This window comes from Dermacentor andersoni, chromosome 9 (genome assembly GCF_023375885.2).
Source record: "Dermacentor andersoni chromosome 9, qqDerAnde1_hic_scaffold, whole genome shotgun sequence".
Taxonomy (NCBI): Eukaryota; Metazoa; Arthropoda; class Arachnida; order Ixodida; family Ixodidae; genus Dermacentor; species Dermacentor andersoni.
The window spans coordinates 46,968,636-46,991,568 of NC_092822.1; the positions used below are offsets into that span (position 1 = coordinate 46,968,636).

The window sequence follows — 22,933 nt, forward strand, 5'->3', positions numbered from 1 at the left end:
ATGACTGACACGCGCTGGGTATTTTTACATACTCATTTGCAGTGCTGACAAAACGGGATAACGCGAAGGAAACAGGACTCGGCACTGTAAATATGTCAAAATATAAAATACTCAAACCAGTTATCCCAGACTGCAATTCACGTGGGGTTTTGTGCACCCTATAAATTCTCGAGAGTGGAGACGTCCGTGTGCAGATTTCGCAGGCCATAGCATGGTGATTACTGCAGCCAATGAAGACTATGTTTGGTGCATTTTAACAAAGTATGTTCTTCGGTAGACAGTGGCGTCTGGTGCGAGCGCCCGCTGCTCTCGTAGCAGACGAGTTGAGAACCAAAAAAATTGCCACAGTTCGCATATTTTTTTTTTTCTAGGAAAATCCAGCTATGCCTTACAAAACGCCTAAAGGTGTCACTCATTCAGCACACAACTGGTGCGGCAAATGATAAAAATTATTACATTTATTGCGAACATCCAAAAGAAAAAGAGAGGAATGTTGGGCGCTGTCAGAGAAGGATTCTGTACTTCTCTGTGCGCGGAACTCGGTTGAGTACCAGGCGCCCGTCGTAGCTGAGAGAAGCGAAGAGCCAGGGATCAGCCGCCGACCAGTGCACAGCGTAGACGCTGTCCTCGTGCTCCTCGTAAGTGGCTATCACGCCATCTTTCTCGCATTTCCTGCAAATTGGATGCTTGTGTAAATGGTCTCTTGAAACTGCATTGCATTCAATGGTTGTCCAAATGACCCTGTGTCGCGCAAAGATAACGGACAAAGAAACAAAATCTTACCCTCTTACATGGTGTGATAATGCTTTCTAATATGCAAAATGGTACGCATGCTAAGTGGGTTTGAGCTACAGGAGCTTCACATCAAAAGGAAAGTTATTCTTGTTCCATGACTCCATCCTGTACCTACAAATTTCGTAATCTCATCACTCGATCTAATCTCTTACCGCCCTTGGCTGCGTTACCTTTCTCTTGGCCCTTAATCTGTTGCATTGATAAACCCACCGGTTATCTATGATCTGCCGAACTCCAATTTGCATCTAATTTATGCAACTGTCTCTCTACCTCTGAACTTTATGCCTACAATTTTTTGTCCTAATACTTGTTGCACAGTTCTTTGTCTTCTATCAGGTCTCTGATGTATGTATCCTGCAAGTTCCAACCCCAACAGGTTGCTACTGGAAAAATGCATTGGTTGTATAGTACATCTTGTCATGGCCATGTCTCAGTAGATCTGCTGCTGCAAAATGTTTCACTGCAAAGGACTGTATGCAAGTAAGCAATGCAGCCTCACTTTTCTTTGTGCTCATCGCCGCCCTCCTCTTCGTCATCCACAAGGTGGCCAAAGGGTTCAGACGACACGGACGCGACGCGCGACAGGATTACCCGCGAGTCGCTGCTCGACGTCAGCACGAGCTGGTCGTGAAAGTGGTTATACCGCACACTCCAGACCCTGAAAAACAGGAAGTACGTCGGTGAGAACAGTAGGAATGGTATGCAGTAGAGGCAGGCACACCTTCACTGATGACATCCTCTGTACTGCTTTTTACTTTAGGATGCCCGTGGTGTACGAGCATGACTTGAATGCTGATGTGGCAACTAATATGCCAGCTTCATCTAGTCTTAAGAAATTAAAAGAAAATTAACATTAACATCCAAATAACTGCATGGAACAATGCAAAAATTTTCACCAAAACAGGCCGACGCTGCTACTGGTTGCAAACCAAAGCTTCAGAATTGTTCTACTTTCATTGCTGCTTTTTGTTAAATGTTAGTGTTACTTTGTGGCAATATGGTGCATTTGTTATGTAAATTCTATCTCATGGTATGACTTCAAAACAGGCTTTTTTTTTCTTGTGCTGAAAATACATATGCTGATATTTTACTTTTCTTTAGTTCTCTCTTTGGCATCCCAACATTTCGTACTAATGAACCAGGAGGACATGATCCTTTGGGAATACCTCAGATAGGTGTTGCCTTCTGCTGGAATTGACATGCGACTAGGCATGCTGCAGCAGTTGACAAGAGCCAGTAGTTCAGCATTAACAGCTTTAGTAGCAAGTGTGCTGATAAGGTCTTAAGGACGAGGGCATTTTATCTTGCTATTTTTCTTACCAGTGGGAGTGGTCACTCAGAGTGACCGCCGGCGCAGTGGGATTCCGGACATCCCAGAACTTGGCTAGGCAGTCGTCTCCACAGCTGGCGAGGAAGTACTGACGGTTCGGGTTGAAGTCTAGCTCCCGAACGAGCTGTCCGTGAGCCCCTTCGATCTGCCACACTTGCCTGCAGGGTTGTTTGAAACAATGTGCCAGCATCAACTGACGCTGTTAACGCTCAACTGTTTCCTGCAACAACCTTGAGCACCTATACCACTAACCACACTCGGTTTGGCTTAACTTTTCCTTTCAAAAACTGTTGCTTCTTGATGAAGTAACATTGTTTTCCTAATTCATCTCCTCAATTGAGCATTTCCAAGTGCAGTTGTATGCGTGAAAGCATAGCTTGCTCTTTGACTTGAAGGACGTTTAGCAGAGGGTTGTCAGCAGACTTGCAGTGTGCTTATGTAAACAAAGCGAGCAAGTACCTAGATTTGCTTGCCTGCTGAAACGTTGACAATGCAGTCACAAACTAAATTTTGGAATGCTACACACAGTTTAGGTGTACATGGAACAAAGCGGCTCACTTACTGCATGGAGCGCAAATCAAACGCCTTGATTCCAGTGTCCACGGCTGCAGCCACTAGGGTGCAGCTCTGGTGCGGATTCCAGGCAGCGCAGGTGAGCTTGGGGTTGCCCTTGAGCTCCACTGTGATGCACCCGGTCAGCTGGAGGGAACAGTGCACTTGGATAACGTCACTGCTTGAAGGAACTGAACCTGCGTGCAGTTGACTCCATCGTGGCGGATAATGCAAGCGGGGGTGGTATTCTTGGCTGATCACTTTTGGGGGTGCTTTCACGTTTGCGAGATTTTGCAATGGCCAGACGCATTGGCATCCACAGGCGACTACGTTCCTGGCATGGTGACAAGACCCTTGCCCTTGTGCCATCAATGCTGTCACTTGTGGAGACTGATGCATCTGGCACAAGTTGCACGACACCTGGCGAAAGCGAAGGATAACCATGAAAGTGATCACCCGAGAATACGGCCCCTCCCGCTTGTCCTTTGTACTTTCTTTGTTGTTTGTTCCATTTACACTACCTGCCATTAATGTGCATCAAACTTGCTCACTTTTCTGTCCTGCACCAGTTGACTTCTAAGGTCAAGCAGTTTCGGTGCTGCTGGAAGGAGCCCCAATATGAAGCTGCATCCAAACTGTTCAGTCGGTACCATTCCGATATACACACTGATGCACTCAACCATGCATTTGAATAACACACGCACTGCTAGAATATGTCAACCCTCACCCTGTGCTAGTGATGAACAGTGGTTGAACAAGACTGGATCTGTTTCGACAAGGGAATTTGTCTTTGCCAAGGCAGCAATTGCTTTTCATGAAGAAGATCGCCCTATGGATTGAACTACAGTATAAAATCCCTAGACAGGCTTTCCTACCCTAGCTGGAATGCTTTGTGCCACTGTATGCTTCTTATTTTTCTTCCTATTACCTTCTGATGTGCTGAATTGTGCTTTTTGCTATTTGCAAAACAGCACCTTCTGCTATTGAGAGGTCAGCTTTTCTGCATAGTTTAGCAGTCTAGTGGCTGAGCTGGCTGCATTTTCATGTGTGAAGGTAGGGAAGTGGTCAACAGTAGGTCACCTTGTGTTCATCAGGGCGCTGATGAAGACAAGTTTCCTTGTCGAAACATTCTATAGTGCAATTACGTGAGACAAAAAAAAAAACTGTGCACAAATGTGTGCTGTTCTTTGTGGACGTACATTTTCACTATACTAATAACCTTGAATAATTCAGATAGAGGTTTGTTTTCACATTTGTTTAACACATCTGTGGAAGACAGTTGTGGAAGGCTTGTCCAGTTGAGCCAGCACACCCTGTTCCACAGAAACAAGGAAAGTGATTTTTACCGAAGCTGATGAGCCTGCCGATGCGAGGTCGAACATGAGAAGATTGTTGTTGACCAGAGAGACCAACTTGCGGCCCTCCGTGGGCTCCCATAACACCCTGCACAAAGGAGACGGCACTCGCATGACTGGTGACACAACTTTCAGGAAGTAAGCCTTAGTAAAGCGTTCTAGACGTTCTAGAATGAGGGACACAACACCAAAAAGGATGGGCATGGTCTTTCTTGTCATTGTGTTGTGCTGCTGTTCTCAAAATTAATCGCATTTTGAAAAAAGTGAGGCGCAAAAAAGTGTCCATGTTCTGTCACTTCTGTGCATTCTGCAGGTGCCTAGATGATGTAAATTATAACGAAGAGAGAATTTTTATGATCCAGGAAAGCGTACCGATTGCACAATGGTACTCAGTGCATTGAGGCATTGGTACAGTGCTATTTCACAAAACGGTGAGCCTTATGGAAACCTGTCTGCCTGCAGACCAGTGCAGCTGTGACAGAATGATGAATGATGCCTCTAATAATGAGATTAGTATTTGCTGAAAACTTTTATTATACCAGCAGTGTTATAGTGCAGAAAAATCAGAATGAGGAAAAGGCACTACTATGCGTCCAGAAGTTGTAACATATGATATTAGTTATTTCGTAGGAAACGTGGCAGCTCAAGAACAACAACAGCACTGCGAAATTCGCAAAGCGAGACACTTACGGCCACACTACTTGCTTAGCTCAAAACACTATGCACGAAACAAGACCTATGGCTGAAGCACACACCTGGGCACTTCGGTGCCATACTTCAGGGTGTCAAGGTGGGTGACCTTTTCAAGTCGTGGCAATGATGCTAGTCCGTCATCGGGAGGCGAAAGGTCACCAACAGATGGGACTTCCGGCAGCTTCCAGATGGCAGCTTGCATCTCGCATTTCCCAGCTTTGGCTGCGCAGGGCGAACGGTATTAACGAGACACTCGGGAAACTGAACAGTGGAGGTAGACAACATGCACAAGAAACTCTGGCATCAACTGAAGAACGTTCATATGTAAGCTGTGGCTGAAAACACGGGGGCTATGTGAGAAAAGAATAGAAGGATTTGGATATACCTCAGTCGCTAATTAGCTGGACACACACATAGCATGTACCTCGATGTAATGAACACAGATATAATAAAGTATTGCATACAACAGAGTAAATTTAAAGTGTCTCTTTTCAATATTAGCATGTAATGAATATGTCCTTGTAACGAATTTCATATAGTATGTAACAGAGGTATTTTAATGTGCAATGCGACTGTTGAGGTTTGACTACTATGAGCTTGACCAAGAGACTTGGACAAGTCAAGAGCTGCTTAGTCATCCCCATCGGTTTCACGTCTTGCTCGCATTTTCACTCCAGTGGTAGCGATAGCAGTTTTCTCTTTGCCCTTACTGATCACTCCATGGACACTGTGCATGCTGTACGCTTGGACTATGTTCCACAAAGAATCGGTGTTTGGCACATGAAACCCTAAGTTCTTCAAATGTGCAGTAGTTATTGAACAAGTCAAGTCACCCATTGTGTCTCTTGGCAGGGATTCTCCAAAGATAGTGTCTGCATCTGCTCAAAGGCCAAGGGCAATCGATGAGGCTGAGAATAAGATCGAATTCATTTCCAAAGTGGTCCTCCTGATATTTCAGTCTCTGTTGCAAGGCCTTGACGTGGTTGCTAGTCTAGCACGGCTTCACAAATTTTTCCGTTACGTACTCATTCAGATGTGGGACCACCACTGGCACACCTTAAAATTAAAAAAAAGTGGTCCTCTGGCTGGTTACCACAGGTGTGCGATGATATTGTTACGTAGGAAGACGCAGACGAAAAGCTATGTACAAATATATTTACAAGGAAAATACGCTGCGCTTGGCCAAGAGGCAACAGCCCGCGCTAGCTTCTAATCGTCGTCGTCGTCTTCACACTGCTGGCCTTTCGTGATCGCGCATATTGTGCCGTAGCACTACCCCCGGCTGCAAAAGCGCCGTCCCGGAGCGACTAAAGATCGGACTCGGAAGCAGTGCAGTAGGCCTTGAGCCTACTGACGTGTACGACATCACTAGATGCCACAGGAGAGGACGAGGTTGAGGCCACAGGAGCAATTTCGTAAGTCACAGGCGTCACCTGGCGCAGCACGCGGTAGGGCCCTGTGTATCGCGAAAGGAGCTTCTCTGAAAGTCCGACGTGACGAGAGGGCGACCACAGGAGCACGAGCGCACCAGGTGAAAACTGTACGTCACGATGGCGGGCGTTGTACTGACACTGCTGAGTGGTCTGTGAGGCCGTCAGTCGAGCACGGGCAAGCTGGCGTGCATGGTCAGCGAGGGCGATGGCGTCGCGCGCATACTCGCTTGTTGAGACCGCAGCAGGAGGAAGTGCCGTGTCTAGGGGCAAGGTAGGTTCGCGACCGTACAGTAGATAAAAGGGAGAAAATCCGGCGGTGTCGTGCCGGGAAGAATTGTACGCAAATGTTACGTAAGGAAGGGCAATGTCCCAGTCGTGGTGGTCCTTGGAAACGTACTTGGCCAGCATATCGGTAAGAGTACGGTTTAACCGCTCTGTCAGGCCATTGGTTTGAGGATGGTATGAAGTAGTCAGTTTGTGTTGAATGGAGCAGGAACGCACAATGTCAGCGATAACTTTCGAGAGGAAGTTTCGACCACGGTCAGTAAGCAGCTGTCGCGGGGCGCCATGAAGCAAGATAATGTCACGCAAGAGAAAGTCCGCGACGTCAGTGGCGCAGCTGGTAGGGAGAGCCCGAGTGATAGAGTATCGGGTGGCGTAATCAGTCGCGACGGCTACCCATTTGTTCCCAGAAGATGACGTGGGAAAGGGACCGAGCAGGTCTAATCCAACACGAAAGAACGGTTCCACAGGGACGGTGATCGGCTGGAGATGACCGGCAGGTAGCACCTGAGGTGTCTTCCGACGCTGGCAGGGATCACAGGCAGCAACATAGCGTCGAACGGAGCGAGCGAGACCAGGCCAATAGAAGCGGCGGCGGACGCGGTCGTACGTGCGGGTTACCCCAAGATGTCCTGAAGTGGGTGCGTCATGCATCTCAAAGAGCACAGTCTGTCGTAGCTGTTTTGGCACGACAAGAAGGTCAGAGCCGTCAGGGAGGAAGTTCCTTCGATACAGAATGCCACCCTGGAGGACATATCGGCGAACGGATGCGTCGGTAGGTGTAGAGCGCAGACGCTCTATAAGTGCTCGCAGCGATAGGTCTCGGTACTGCTCATCGGCGATGTTACCGAAGGCAGAGACAGAGAAAATGCCGTTGGCGCTACTACTGTCGGCGTCGTCAGGCTCGTCGACCGGGTAGCGAGACAGGCAGTCAGCGTCCCTGTGCAGTCGGCCAGATTTATAGGTGACAGTATACGAATATTCTTGGAGGCGTAAGGCCCAGCGACCAAGTCTTCCTGTAGGATCTTTCAGTGAGCATAACCAGCAAAGCGCGTGATGGTCTGTGACAACGGAAAAGGATCGGCCATATAAGTATGGGCGGAATTTCGCAACCGCCCAAACTAGGGCCAGACACTCACGCTCAGTGATGGAATAGTTGCGCTCCGCGGGTGAGAGGAGCCTGCTGGCGTAAGCGATAACACGGTCGTGGCCACGCTGGCGTTGTGCCAGTACTGCTCCAATTCCGTGACCGCTGGCATCAGTACGGACTTCGGTAGGCGCAGAAGGATCGAAATGGGCCAAAACGGGAGGCGTTGTGAGAATGTCGATTAGATGAGAGAATGCAGAGGCCTCGTTATCGCCCCACTGGAAAGGAGCGTCTTTTTTCAAAAGGTCGGTTAGTGGTCGTGCTATGGCGGCGAAATTTCTCACGAAACGGCGGAAGTACGAACAAAGGCCGATGAAGCTGCGCACATGCTTGACACACTTCGGAACAGGGAAGTGCGTAACAGCATGGATCTTGCCTGGGTCTGGTTGCACTCCGTTCGCGTCAACGAGATGTCCAAGGACGGTAATCTGGCGACGGCCGAATTGGCACTTCGATGCGTTGAGTTGCAGACCGGCTCGCCGAAAAACGTCCAGGACTGCTGAGAGGCGCTCGAGGTGCGTAGCGAACGTTGGGGAGAATACGATAACGTCGTCCAAGTAGCACAGGCACGTGGACCATTTGAAACCGTGAAGAAGGGAGTCCATCATGCGTTCAAAAGTGGCAGGGGCGTTACATAGACCAAACGGCATCACTTTGAATTGATAAAGACCGTCGGGTGTGACAAAAGCAGTCTTCTCGCGGTCGAGATCGTCCACGGCAATCTGCCAGTAGCCGGAGCGAAGGTCAATAGAAGAGAAATAGCGAGCACCGTGGAGGCAGTCAAGGGCGTCATCAATCCGAGGTAGGGGATACACGTCCTTTTTGGTAACCCTGTTAAGGTGCCGATAATCCACGCAAAAGCGCCACGAGCCATCCTTCTTTTTGACCAGTACTACAGGTGACGCCCATGGACTATATGATGGTTCAATAATGTTCTTGGCAAGCATTTTGCGAACTTCTGCGTGAATAACTTGACGCTCAGCTGGTGACACTCGATACGGGCGGCGATGAATAGGAGGGGCATCGCCGGTATTAATGCGATGTTTGACAGCTGTAGTTTGGGCTAAAGGACGATCGTTAAAGTCAAAAATATCGTGGTAGGAAAACAGAACGCGGTAGAGTTCACGAGCGTGCTCGGAGGGCAAGTCGGGGGCAATCATTTTCCGTAAGTCAGCGATGGTACAATTTGCCGACTGCGATGGTAGAGGAGTATCGGATGAAGTGTCGTCTACTGCAATGGATGCTACTGAGTGATCCTCGAATGAACAAAGCTGGGCCAAAGACATCCCACGTGGCAGCACTTGTGTCGTCAAGCCAAAGTTGACCACTGGCAGGCAGACGCAATTCGCCGTAATAGATAAAACTGTATGGGGTACTGTGATCCCATGTGTAAGGAGGACGTCTTGCATAGGAGCCGCGATGTAGTGACCGTCGGGGACTGGTGGGGATGACACTAGGTCAACGTAGGTCAGTGCCGAAGGTGGCAAGCGAACGAAGTCGGCGGAACTGAGGCGACTGGGGTGTGGTTCAGCAGGATCCAGAACAGGCAGGTCAAGGCGGAGAGTACTGGCGGAACAATCGATGAGAGCAGAATGTGCGGAAAGGAAGTCTAAGCCGAGGATGATGTCGTGGGGACAGTGGGCGATGACTGTGAATAGCACGATTGTTGAGCGATCGGCGAAGGAGACGCGGGCGGTACACATACCAATTACGGGGGCTGTTCCGCCATCGGCGACACGGACAACAGGCGTCGTGGCGGGCGTGATAATTTTCTTGAGCCGGTTACGAAGGTCAGCGCTCATTACGGACAAATGCGCCCCAGTGTCTATGAGAGCAGACACAGAAACACCGTCGACTTGCACGTCAAGAAGGTTCAGATGAGTGGGCAAAGTCAGTAGAGGATTTGGCGGCGTAGGGAGCAATGCAGCGTCACCTCGAGGCGCTGCATCGTCTAGTTTTCCGGCTGGGAGCGGCGTCCGAAGGGAATCGGCGAATAGGAGCGACGGGGCTGGGGAGAGCGAGATTGTCGTCGTTGGGGCGAAGGCGAACGAGAATAGGGGAGGTTCGTTGCAGGAGAATCAGTGGCGGCATTATCGGAGCGTGCGGCATAGGGACGAGAAGGGCCACCTGAGGGGCGAGAGTAGGCAGTATAAGTAGGCCGGCTCGGGGAACTCCAGCGACTACGACAGTGCCGAGAAATGTGCCCGATTCGATGGCAGTGGAAACAAATAGGCTTGTCGTCAGCAGTGCGCCATTCAGATGGGTTGCGGAAACGTGGTGGGTAAGAAGATGCGGGACGGGGCGAAATCGAAGAAGCCGGGCGGGTATTAGGGCGATGGGCCGAGCAGATGGTGTGAAGACCCATGTTTTCAAACTCCTGGCGGACAACTGCCTGGATCAGTGAGACCGTGACTGCAGATGTGTTGGTGGGACTGGAGTCGAAGGCAGCCGGATAGGCGGCCTCGATCTCACGCCGGACGATCCTGGTAACATCGGCAGTGTTGTTGGGACGAGGAGCGTCGGCACAGGAAGATGTCGCTGGGGTGTTGGGCAGACGGGCAAACTGCTGGTCAATACGTCGGCTTTTGGCGAGTTCCAGGCGGCGGCACTCTCTTATAACAGCATCCACCGTCGCTACGTTGTTGCAAACGAGCAAGTTGAAGGCGTCATCGGCAATGCCTTTGAGGATGTGGGAAACCTTGTCTGACTCAGTCATGTGGGTGTCAACTTTGCGGCACAGAGCCAAGACGTCCTGAATGTACGTGACATAGGGCTCTGTTGACGTCTGCACACGGCCGGAAAGCGCCTTCTGCGCGGCAAGTTGTTGACCGTAGGGGTTGCCGAACAAGTCTCGAAGCTGTGTCTTAAGTGAATCCCAACTGGTGAGCTCATCTTCGTGCGTGCGATACCAAACTCGAGGTGTGCCACCGAGGTAAAAGACTACGTTGGCGAGCATAATAGTAGGGTCCCACCGGTTATTGCGGCTGACGTGTTCATACAGGCTGATCCAGTCATCGACGTCTTCCCCATCTTGGCCCGAGAATACGCCAGGATCACGGGGAGCGGGGAGAGTGATGTAGGTCGTCGAAGTGGCAGCAGGTGTCGGAGCCGGCGGAGTCGGGTTGTCGTCGCCGGGAGCCATGAAGGAAGGCTCGACGTACCGTCCACTGCGAAGCTCCGTGACGAGGTACAGGGATCGTCCACCTCCACCAGATATGTTACGTAGGAAGACGCAGACGAAAAGCTATGTACAAATATATTTACAAGGAAAATACGCTGCGCTTGGCCAAGAGGCAACAGCCCGCGCTAGCTTCTAATCGTCGTCGTCGTCTTCACACTGCTGGCCTTTCGTGATCGCGCATATTGTGCCGTAGCAATATTAAAGAAAAAGTGCAAATGGAACAGAGACCTAAAGATAGAATGACACTATGAGCTCTTCTCTTTCACTTTCGGTTCCCTTTACCTCATTGTTTCTGCAATTCAATTAAGGAATAGTTAATTTACCACATGCGTTCCTTGGCTTCATTGTCTACTGGCTTCTTACTTACAATGTCACACCAGTGAGAACATCTGTCAAATCAATTTTAGCTGACGCCACATGTGACAAGTGGCGTCATCACAAGAGTTGATAAGCAGACTAGCTGGCATTCTCTTAGGCGACGCACGATGCAGAACAGTGCCGGGAAAGAGGTGGGATGAGAAAGGTAGGACATACGGAGAAACACTTGTTCAGTTGATGCTCATTTACTCAAACGAACAAACACATCTACTGCGTTTAGGTAAGTTCGCACCCATCAGATCAAACTTCCAAGAGCTTGCACACATTTTCTTGCTTTCCGAGCCTCAACACGGGTACTTTTCCGCTCACACATGCACAAGGGTCATTGCTTTGGTAGGACAGTTGTGCTCCTTCACAAAAAGTGTCGCCAACGAAGTACTTCTCTCTCTTTTATTTTTACTTTTATGCAGGGAACTTAATGAATTAATACACATTGCAACTGCCTTCTAGAGATGTTCGGTTTTTCATGATTTTAGAGCTTTCTCAACACCAAAGCTTAGATTGTGAGTGTCAGAAGGACAAGGCAAGAAGCATGACCAAAGGAAACAGAGGCTCGATGCTCACTGATCTCATTGTAGCAGGAAGAGAAGAGGGTCCTGTCCGTGGGTGAGCAGGCCAAATGCCAGAGCTCGCCAGCGCTGTGGATGTAGATCGCCTTGCTCAACGAGTTGGTCTCTTCGTTGTAGACCAGAACGTGGATCTGACGGAAGCAATATGCGACAAGAGCTTGTTAGATGTATGCACGAGCTGGAACATGTCGCTGCGGTTTGTATACGAAATGATCAAATATTCATATTGTAATATGCATTATACGGGTGTCACACGGCGCACTTAAGATCGCGATCAAGCCCGACCCTGATCGCATTTCTCGGTCGCGATTGGTTTCTGCGCTAAGGAGCCAATCACGATCGAGAATTAATTTCGATCCGGATCGGGCTTGATCGCGAACGAGAGTGGTCGTGCGACAGCGGTATTATATTTCCTCGATGATCCAAACAGACGGAGCATACCCAACAAGCCGTTAATTGATTATGCGTTATAATTTATTGCACATTCAGTGCAGAATGACAGAAAAGCGAGATTTCCCGCAATGTCGGTTGGCAAATAAAGACGGCAAAATGCGCAGCGTGGTATTTTGAACAGCAATCCTCCAATTACAAGAGTGGGTACGCGCCGCTGATAGGAAGTACAACTACTACTATAACTACGGCAAGAACATGTCATGCTGTATAGCTTAATTAGTTAGAAGCTTCGGTCTGGCGCTGACGTGCCATGAAAACCAACCTGGTTGTCGCACTTGAGCGACTGAGTACCCACGAGGAAGCAGACTGTCTCAGTCTCGGCGGCCAAAGCTGCCAATGATCGGGACTGCAAGAGAAACGAATCTGTCGGATAAACGCTTTCACGCACGGCACTGTACTCTCTCGTTTGAGCCAATTGTCAAAGCTGCTACAACGGTACCTTTGCCAATCGCTTGTAGCAACATACCTGAAGCTCTAGCCCGTAGATGACAGCAGCTTCGTCTTCCATCTCTTTGTATTTACGCACTCTGCCCAACGATTCAGGAAGCTGTCACGAGATTATTGCAGCTGCCTTCAAAACGCATCGCCCTGTCGTCGCCGGCGTTGCGAGAATTCGATGAGCGATCAATTAGGGATACTTAGTTTGCAAGTTACGTAGCATTATTATTTTCTAGACGTTACTGTGCTATGAACTGGGCGCTTAAAGCGTTGCTGAGCTACGGATGGGTCAGTCACGCGCAACACAAGCCTCGAGCAGCTAGCAGACAGCACGAGCCGGCTGTTTTCGGAATGAACACGTGCTATTTCGACGTCGGACGTGAAAACACTGGTCGGGGTTGTTTTGAGGGGCTAATTTGTTATTGTTTAATAAAGAATGTTAATAAGTAATAGTACGGAGACTTTGAGGTAACTTAGCTTTATTGCATTGTTCTGTAAGTAACTACTGCAGCAATATGTTGGAGACGGTCTAGATATTTCATTTAGCGTTGCAGTGAAAATAACACTGGGGTTATTGTGCCGTCGCCCGTCAATATAGCGAGCCTGTAGTTAGTAGGGAGGTGTTTACACTGTCGGCTGCATCTCTTGTTATTTATTGTCATTTGTGTCGCGAAAATGCTCGCAGAAATTTCGCACTTGCACGTGTTAGACTGAAAAGAAGGCTACGATCAAATTCCGAAAGTAGTTGGACTACTCTGCAGGCGGGAACGGCAAGTTGCCGGCGTGATGTCCGAAACACACCCTCCGCCGTCGGATGCTCACGACTGGGGCGAATCGGCAAACACCGGCACAAACTCTGACGCAGCTCCGCAGTCTGGTGTCGAAGACGGCACTAAGGATGACTCGGCGCCGATGGAAACAGTGGCTCTAGAGACGACCGACATCTACTCAGAGGTAACGGCCGCCTTGAATTAAGTGCCCACGCGCTACTGATTCACACACCTCGAAATACTGGATGGAAATTCGAAATCATTTCGCTTGATCGCAGCAATGATATGCTGCGATGTAGGGCTGGGAACTATTACGTGGTTTTTTCTAGCATGCGGTTCGTTGCGTGTACGCCGAAACTTTGAACTTCGATCTGATTATTCTTTTGGAGCACGTTGCTGCGAATGTCGGTTGTAATCTTCGTTTCATTTCGTACACTAGTTTCTGTGGTACAGATGCTCCATCTTTAGTTTAACGAAACTGAGATTATTAGGGACCAAGGAACTCTCCTGCTGTTATGGAGTACGAGTAAGTATTGCGTGGGAGAATGTCGCTTGCGCTTTTTTTGGTGTGTGTTCTTCAGCCTTATCATGCCTTTGCGTTAACTATAGTATAGAACAACTGTTAGTGTGTGCCACAATATTGTTTCAAAATTATTATTTTTTCTTTTATGTAAATGCGTACGCGTTAACGCCGTATCTTTCATGAGGTAAGAAGTACGTGCTGTGAAAACAGATGGGCCTTGTTGACATACTGGAGCGCAACAGAATGCTTGCATTATATAGGCAGAGAAGCATGTCGCACTCCGCGTTCTTAAATGTTGTATGCCTCGCATCATGTCAGTGAGTCAGTCATCTCTAATGTGTCAGTCTTGATCCAGATTTTGTTTACTGCTAAGCTGGGCTTGTCCATTTAGTAGCTACTACGAGACACAATGGTCCATTCATTCTTGGCCTTAGCTTTGACATGATGCCACATAGAACGTGGCCCAAACTTATGAATTCAGGGTGGACCCTGTCATGACTTCACGGCTCCTATAGCCTCCGTTATCCGCATCTAACTGAGAATGCAAAAGGAAGTTTAGAAATAGCATTGCTCATTTGGATGTTATTTTACCAGTGGAATTCCAAAATAAATGCATATTCAATGTCACTCTTGAGCCATCTTTTGCAGGCCTTCACCTTTAAATTCACTCTTCATATGTTGATTATGTGTGCCGCCAATCACAGAAGTGCATCATATGTTTGCTGAGGAAGTTGTTGTTTTGCTGTGTCAACGCTTGCACATAAAATGAAAGTGAAAACAAATCAGTTTCCGGGGTTGTATTCGAGAGTTGCCATTTATTTAACCTGCCTAACGAAATCTTAACATATTTATTCATCTGCAATGTGCACCAAATAGAGGTCTGCACCAGTTAACAGTGCACAACATTAAGCAGGAGCAGTTACAAACCGTGCTAAAAGCTTGCATTGTAGTAAAAGCTCGCATTTTATTGACCCCTTTGAAGCACCTATACAAATAGCATGCAAGCTTAAATCACACATTATGGTCTCATCTAGTCATAGATGCCTTCATAATTGACATTTCAATAATTGCCTCTTGGTGCCAAAAGTTGCTGCCACCAGGCGATGTTATCAGCGCTGGATATGAGGTATATCGCACAAACTAAAACAAGAACTACTCAGATTTAAACCAAAGAGCTACCAGACGGCGATTCAGGCAAGTTGGTCTAAGTTCATGATGTGAATGTAGCACAGAGCACTAAAGTGTGTGAAGCATCATACTGTGGTTCGTGTGTTGGTGCATTTTTTTGCTTACGTACCACACACCTATTTTCCTGCACTTTGGTGCTTTGCGCTGCATTCAAGTCATTCACTGCCCGATTCCATACCGTGCAGAAAACAAAAGTATGTGCTCGGTGCAGCTTGTTAACCCTTTGAGGCTCTGTGTACACATTGTGTACAGCAAGGTGGTGCATCAACTGTAATGGTATTGATGAAAGTAACGATATTTAATATGTGCCGCATTCATCTTGAAACACTTCTGATTGGTATTGTGCTGCAAGCTTGAATAAAATATGCAAAATGTTTTAGTAAAATGAGCACGGTATGAGTATGTCATTATATGTAGCAAGTTTACTTTCATTGTTTTTCACAGTGTGTTGCACCGGGCATAATTTTCAAGTGGCTGGATAGGTGCTTTTTAAGCCTGCTAGGCATGAAGTGGTTTCTATAGACAAGTTCCTGAAGCAGGTGAAATTGGCAACAGCAATGTTGCTGAAAAGTCGCTGTGACCTAAAAACAAATATTGCTTGACAGTCTACACCATTCTGAGTTTGCTGCTGTTTGTGTGCTACGTCTAAAGGTACCGGACTCACCGAATGAAACGCAGCAGGGAAATTTTTATGTAGTACTTATGTAGTATGTAAATTTTACGTTGCACTCATGAGCGCATTGCACCCCATCGCACTCGTGAGTGCAATGTCATGCCGCTACGCATCTGGTCACTAAAGGTGATGTGAACTCTTACCTAAGTGTACAAGCCAAAATAACGCAAATGTTGCATGGACTATAGACAGTGGAAATGAAAGTATGCATATTAGTTAGCCTTAAATTGGCATGTTTAACTGCATGATCATTGTGCAACCTGGCAATTTTTTTATAGTGTAATGGGAGCATTGGCCTTATGGCATGTCAGTGTCATTGTAGCAGTGACAGGCACTTCTGAAACGAACAGTTCAGTAGATAGTATTCGAACTAGAAATCGCTTTGCATGCCTGCGCATACTGTCAACAATCTTGCCACCCCTCGTAGCTACAAGGCCGCTGACACGCCATGCCATGGAATTTCATACAATAATTACTAAAGGGAACTCTGGCACTGCCTTCATTCAGCCGCCATGGGAATGACGGGTAGTATGTGGATTTGTCTTATCTTCGTGTTTGGGGCTTCAGACGTTCTTGTGGTGTTGTTTATTATGCTTTATCTGCCTTCATCGTCATAAATTTCAGAGCAATTTATACTTTTTTAAGTGCAGGAGACTCTGCGAACACACACAATCACTACAAATTGCAGCGATTGATCCTGTCAAGATGGCCAAATCAAAATGTGCCAAGCATCTTAACGCGTTGACTTGCCCACGAGAAACTCGTAAGGGCGTTCTATGCCACTTGTCAATGCATGCATCCGTGACGCAATTGTTTCAGTATCGGGCTTCTGTGCTAGAGGTCATTTGTTTGAATCCATGGGACAATTTTAATAATGTTTGTTTAATTATTTATTGCACAGTACTTTGTTGAAAATAATGAGATTGAAAAGTCACGAAGCCCTTTGAAGCTAGAAGGGCGAAGTTCAGGCAAATCCATGTACTTACCGTAATGCCCATGCTGGCTAAACTGCCTCGCTTGCAGCTTCTCTAGACATTAGCACCAGAGTTAACTCTAGTAGTTATTGTATGAAACTCTGTGCACCATGTGGTGAACACTTTTGCAATATTATTAATAATTGCATTGGTGTACATCATTAATTGCCTTGTCATTTTTACAGTGGAGCTGTTAAAACCTTGCTGGGTTTTTCTTGACGTGCGCAGCTTCGCCAAGCTGGGGGAGAAATAGTGTGAAAGCAGGGTATAAAAATAGCATCACACAGCACAACGAAGCGGCCAGGGTGAATGGACCCTACGGGGGGAGGAAAAGGAGCGGTGCGGTGGGGACACAGGTGGTGCGACGTCATTGCTCTCCTAAAGAACTAGCACAATCCTCTTTCTTGCAGTGGAAAAAAATTATGTGTGGCTCTGCTATCGCAAACACCAGAGATCAGTGGAGCTGAGGGAAGCCCAGCAAAAGTTAGACTAAATGTGGGGCTTGGCATTACTTTACTGGCCTTCCCCCAGCTCTGCTGGTCTCTGGTGTTTGTGATAGCAGAGCCACGCAAAACTTTTTTCTGTATGTGTTACATGAAAGTCCAAGCCCTCTAAACCTCAGAGAAAATACTGTACGTCAGAGCTCCCTAAATAATTCACTATAATACTCACTTTTTTTTAGGTACCCGCAAGGTAGGGGAGTCATGGCAGCATGGTATACTGACACTTTCCATTCTTGGGAATGCTCTGCCTGCCAAACATGAGTGTAACCAGGAGAATCATGCTTAGCACTCTTACTTTTTTTAATGAATGACGCCATGACACCTAATGTTATTACTATGCAACATTGGCAAATCTTCCTCTGTGCCACGACATCACAATAATGTAAAAAAACACTAGGTCTGACATTTGAGACCAACTTTAAGTGACTTATAATTGTTTCGCAACCTTCATAGCTTTTAAGTTCCATCCTTCTATGTTTGAGAAGTGTCTGGTAGAGTTTTTACAACTTCCAAAATGTGTATCAGCTGTCTGTATCTTTAGTAAGGTTGGCACAGTAAGTGAACACTCACACATGCCCAGTCACCATTGTTTTCATTCACGCTCACAACTACTCACTTGTCGGCGCTCGTTTGAAATGCTGCTTGAGTCCACGCATACCCGCCAACACGCACTCGTGTTCATGCTCGTTTTCATGCATGGTTACTGGCGCCCACTAATGCCCATACTCGTGTCCGCTCTCACACACCAACGCTTATGCACGTTCGTACTTGCGACAACTCATGCTCACCGTCACTCATTAATACCCACGTCTAATCACACTTTTTGTGAGTCACTCGCACTGTATTCCACACCGATGAAATCAATGTGGAGCAAGTGTATGCATACGTGCGATCATTATCCATGAATGTTGGTACTGCCATAACTTTACACATGCCTCTCTGTGCAGGACTCTGATCCAGGTAAGGAGGCAGACCTGAAGCGGTACTTCAGCAACACGCCAACAGATGCGACCGCCTGCTCCTTCTTCGATTCGCTGGCCGTGAGCGCGTCACCCATGATGAAGAGCGTCTCGGAAGTGAACATGGCGCAGAAGGCGGGCACAGCCCTGGAGGATGTAGTTCCAGAAGCACCGCTCATAAATGAGAAGCCACCTGAGGATTCTGTGTACTTCTCTCTCGGCGACAGCTCCGTTCAAGGATCCGAGGTCGCTGTCATTGCACAGGAAGCTGTTGAAGGTGCCACATCACTTTACATCATACTGTTAAGGAAGGCCCGAAACAGTGTAGTAAAACAGCTTGCATCTGAAATGCCAGCACCTAACGCAAAAATTTTCCGATAACATTCTGTGTCTTCAGATTTGTGAACATTCATGGGTAGCCTTAGCCTTACAAACATTTTGGGACCTGTTACTAACGCTCTTGACTGGAACACACACACCAAAGAGGGTACACGCACCAACTCCATCAACTGTCGGTTCTGCCCGTATTCCTTCCCTTGACACCAGTTCTATAACTCTAATAAACCACCAGTTGTATATGTTCTACATGTACAAGACCAGCGTAGCTGTGCTTTTTACTCTTGATCTCTACAAGGAAGTAATCTGCGCATCTTTGACCTCTAGTGCATACCGCTGTCCTTCTGATGCTTATCAATATTTTATCCAGCTTGTATGGTTGTATCGGTCTACATTAATGCAAAAAAAATGACGAGCGAGAAATGTCACAGCTGGTGCTATGTTTTTGATATCTCGTCCTGTCGCTTATCATTTCTTGTCAGTTTACATTGTTATCCGATAACTTCTGACCCCACAGATTAGTACTTGCAATATCCAACTGTTCATAAATTTTAGATCCCACCAATCTGCCTCTCTTTGTCCAGGCCCAACGCCCTCTTACTCGATGCCTGCACAAGAGCCCGCTGTTGTGGAGTCGCCCGAGAACAGAAATACCTCGCGGAGCGTCAGCGAAGAAGGACCATCGTTGAGCAAGTTCTTCTCAAGCGACTGCAGTGGTGGGGATCAGGAGGGAAAGGCGTTCTTCGACGTCCTCGCTGCTGGCATAGCTGGCGTCGAGCTGTCTGGGCGGTCATCGGGCAGTGCAAGCCCCATTTCATTTGTGCAGGTATGCGTCAGATCTGTGCATAACGAATTGTTTCTTTTCTTTATTTGTGTATTTCCCCGCTTTGCCCCAAGGCGCTACAGCAGGGGGGTTGCAATCTCGAAAAAATTCCATCTTCCTTCAATCTGTGCACTTGCTCAGACGTCAGTCGATTCCACTGAGTGATAGTTTTTACAAAAAAAGAATTTGCATACAGGTTCGTCCTGGCCTGGTATTCGCTAATTTTGTACTTGTATATAATTTGGCCGTGTTAAGTAACTTTCGCTATCAATCCGAGTTTTAATATAATGAAGCAAGGTATGTGACTAGGCCAGCTGGTAATCAATTGTAAAAACAGCCCACCAACGGATGGAAGGCTGAGAGAAAAGACGCACACAAATGCTTCTCTTCTGTCAATCTTGCATCGGCTAGTGCATAGTTTTTACGATGAGTGCAATCAAGTGAAAAAGTCGCAGTTTGGTCCAGTGGGCAAAATATCAAATGCAAATGGCATGGTATCAAAATAATACATAAAGTAAGGCTTGTAGTTTTATCAGCAGTTTAAGTTGCATTAAATATTCACTTATGAATGAAACATGAAAGAGACACGTGGACAGATATAACTTGATGACCGTGAGCATTCGCTGTCACAGTGCTGTTGTGAAGGGTGCTGGCCGCGGGGAGCACGCATGCTTACCCCAGTGTGAGCATTCCGTGCTGCTGTGCCCTTTACCGTATCACTGTGCCATGTCTCGCAAACTCGGCAAATCATTCAACCTCCACCACAAGGAGCCCGAGAACACTTGCTGCAGATCACGTGACTGCCAGTGCACGGCACATGATCTGTGCACGTGGCGTTGCTCATGAGACAGCACGGTGATGGCCACAGCCCGAGCACACCTTGAGCATTGGTATAATTGCTATTACAATCATATAAATTCGATTGGCCATGCTTTATTTCACTGAGCATTCTACTGCTATAACGAATCCGAAAAATGCTAAATCCGAGACAATATTGGTTATGTCAAAACTTGTGTATTTGTTTGCCCACTGCTTGAAGTGTGTACTCTGTTAGTAAAAGCGTCAAATGCTCAGCAAGAGCAACCTGAAATGGCACACTCTGGACTAGCATGTGCATTTTAGTCCATGGCTTGGCTGGCCCGCAGCCAGAAAGCCAATGTGCCGATCCTGTGTGAAAACGCTTATTGCACAGCTGCATATTAATGACAGTGCAAAGGCCATTTGTAATTTAGCAGTGTTCATGTGCTGTGTATTACTGCCATTGACAGACCCTCAAGATTGCAGGGGTTATTATTCACTGATAATGAATACTGTAAATGATGATCCAAAGAATCGCTTTGTTGTATAATACACTGTCGACCTTGGCACATGAAGCTTTTCTGAGATCACAGAATATGAAACACCACTGCTGGCAAAATTCAGAATTGCTGCTTGGTGCGGTGTCACGATTTCCGAAAAATAAAAGGCCATAAATCTCACTTACTGCAAAAATAAATAAATAAATAGCACATAATAAAGAAGCCTGAGACAGGAAAAAAATTACCTGAAAAAGATAGGTACTTTTACTAAAATATCCCAGACTAGCGCTGCCCAAGAACTTTTGATGCACCCGGTAATTAAAGGGTGCAGGTATGGAACAGTCACATTAGAACACACTCAAACCTAAAGACGACTCAAATATTTAAGTCAAACACACTTAATCTTAAACTCAAGTCACATAAATAATTAAAGCACACTCAGTCTTAAAACCAAGTCATTTATTTATGCTATAGACATCTCGCAATGTGTCACGTAAAACGTACTGAAATGCAATGTCCAGCTACATAACAAGGCTTAATTCGGTGCGCAGAGGAAAACACGGAGGAAGTTCAAGGGAAGACACATTAAATCAAGCTTACTAAAACACAGAGAGTGAACTTACAACACATGATAAAAAGTCAATTCAGTATTTTCCAAGGATATTGATTGCTTCCACAAATATATGGAGAGCCATTAACGCTTGCTTTTGCAATGAATATGTTGGCCATGGACCTAGGATCCTCTTGAAACTGAAGGGCCAGCTTTCCGATGTCACTAAATCACATATTAAATGTATTTCTTTGTTGTGTCACAGACATTCGAATAGGAGATGCTGTATATTCTTATCCACATGGCCACAAGTGAATTGCAGGCTATCAGAGCATGAAATTTTGTGCAGAAAGTGTCTTATAATAAGGTGGAAAGATGGACAAGTTGAAGTTGATGCACTCTTTGAAAGAACGTTTTGTAAATGTTGTACTGAGCCGTAGATGGTGAAGCAGCACTTCGAAGGATCTGCTTGTATCAAATGTGTGTGGGGTTTCTAGGCGAAGCATCAATGTAAAATAAATTTGAAGATAGAAAAGTATTTTTTGTTCCAGATGTGACTTCCATATTACGAGCTTAAGCTATTCTTTGCTCAGCTTGGATCTTATGTTTCCGTTGCGCAAGTTTGAACATAGCAAGAATTAACCCGACCGTTCTAATATTACATCACAGGAGCCTTGTATGATGACAGAGCCCGTGGAGGACAGTGACATCTGCGCTTATGACAGCTGGCTGCCGTCGGCCGCGACAAGAGACTTCCTGACCAGACTTGCAACATCCGAGCCTGGCACTGTCTTCCCGGAGCGCGAACACCTCACCATGCCTGGTGTCATTATCGATGAGTCCCAGGTGCGACCTTTGCTTCTTCTGTACAGCAGAAGTACTGTTGTGATGGCATTATGGGCCACAGATAATTTTGAAAGTGTAATTTGAATGTTAAAGTATTTTCTTTCTTCTTTTCTCCGTAGCTGTGACACTTTGAAATTCAGACAAGGCACCCAAAGTTAGAGGATGTGATTGGCCAAGTGTACAAATGAATGCAAGAAGGGTACAAAAGAAAGCAAAACAATTTTTTTTTAAATACGAAGAGAGTAACTTGGAACACAGCGGACATACAAAGGAGTTTAGATTTTGGGATGCATAAAGCCGCTCGAGGACATTATTTCTAAGGCTCCTCAAGTGATTCACACAGGTGCTTCAAGTGCATATTATCTTTGCCCTTTTTTTTGCTCTATATATTTACTTTTGGTTTTTGCACATTAATCTTCACCTGCGGTATCTGATGACCATTATGCCACGGGTGTTGCAGCCGATAGTGTTTGCAGCGTGCCCATGATTAACAGATGTGCTTGGTTCATCCAGCACATTGTCAAGTGTAAAACACTCATTGCAGATAAGAGGGTGCTGTGTGGTTTCACATTCCTAAAGACAGATGAGGTAACCGTACCTTTATTTGAGGAAATCTACATCTTTTTGTTCGGCATTGCCACATATGATGTGTATGTCTGGGTTATTCTGCATAAAACAGGCAAGTGCAGCATCCAAGCATGGAATAAAAAACAGTGCACAAGCAAATGCCGGCTCTGTGAAAAATTCTAGTGATTCTGTGCAAATAAGCCAGTGGCTTAACCAAATGTGTTGTTTATACTATGCTCTCTCATCAACATAACATATGTGGCTTTTGTGTTGTAGATGAAGAACTCTAAAGCACATTTGAATGATGTGTCATGGTA

General features: G+C 46.6%; 2 protein-coding genes across 2 annotated transcripts in view; one reads left to right on the plus strand and one right to left on the minus strand.

The window, feature by feature from the left end:
* Positions 1 to 439: 439 nt before the first annotated feature.
* On the minus strand, positions 440 to 12,973 carry LOC126527984 (EARP-interacting protein homolog). The gene is made up of 9 exons (XM_050175824.3): positions 12,635 to 12,973; positions 12,431 to 12,514; positions 11,711 to 11,846; positions 4,788 to 4,947; positions 4,024 to 4,120; positions 2,688 to 2,824; positions 2,116 to 2,283; positions 1,295 to 1,453; positions 440 to 672 (listed from the first exon to the last, which is right to left on the minus strand). The coding sequence occupies exons 1-9, from the start codon at positions 12,674 to 12,676 to the stop codon at positions 504 to 506; spliced, it is 1,152 nt and encodes a 383-aa protein (XP_050031781.1). The 5' UTR covers positions 12,677 to 12,973; the 3' UTR covers positions 440 to 503.
* A 222-nt stretch (positions 12,974 to 13,195) lies between these two features.
* Positions 13,196 to 22,933, plus strand: part of LOC126527981 (trafficking protein particle complex subunit 12) — a 33,010-nt gene continuing 23,272 nt past the window's right edge. The window contains exons 1-4 of the mRNA XM_050175820.3: positions 13,196 to 13,560; positions 18,185 to 18,473; positions 19,117 to 19,358; positions 21,873 to 22,049. Coding sequence (XP_050031777.1) covers positions 13,393 to 13,560; positions 18,185 to 18,473; positions 19,117 to 19,358; positions 21,873 to 22,049 — 876 coding nt within the window. The 5' untranslated portion in view covers positions 13,196 to 13,392. The remainder of the gene's footprint in view (positions 13,561 to 18,184; positions 18,474 to 19,116; positions 19,359 to 21,872; positions 22,050 to 22,933) is intronic.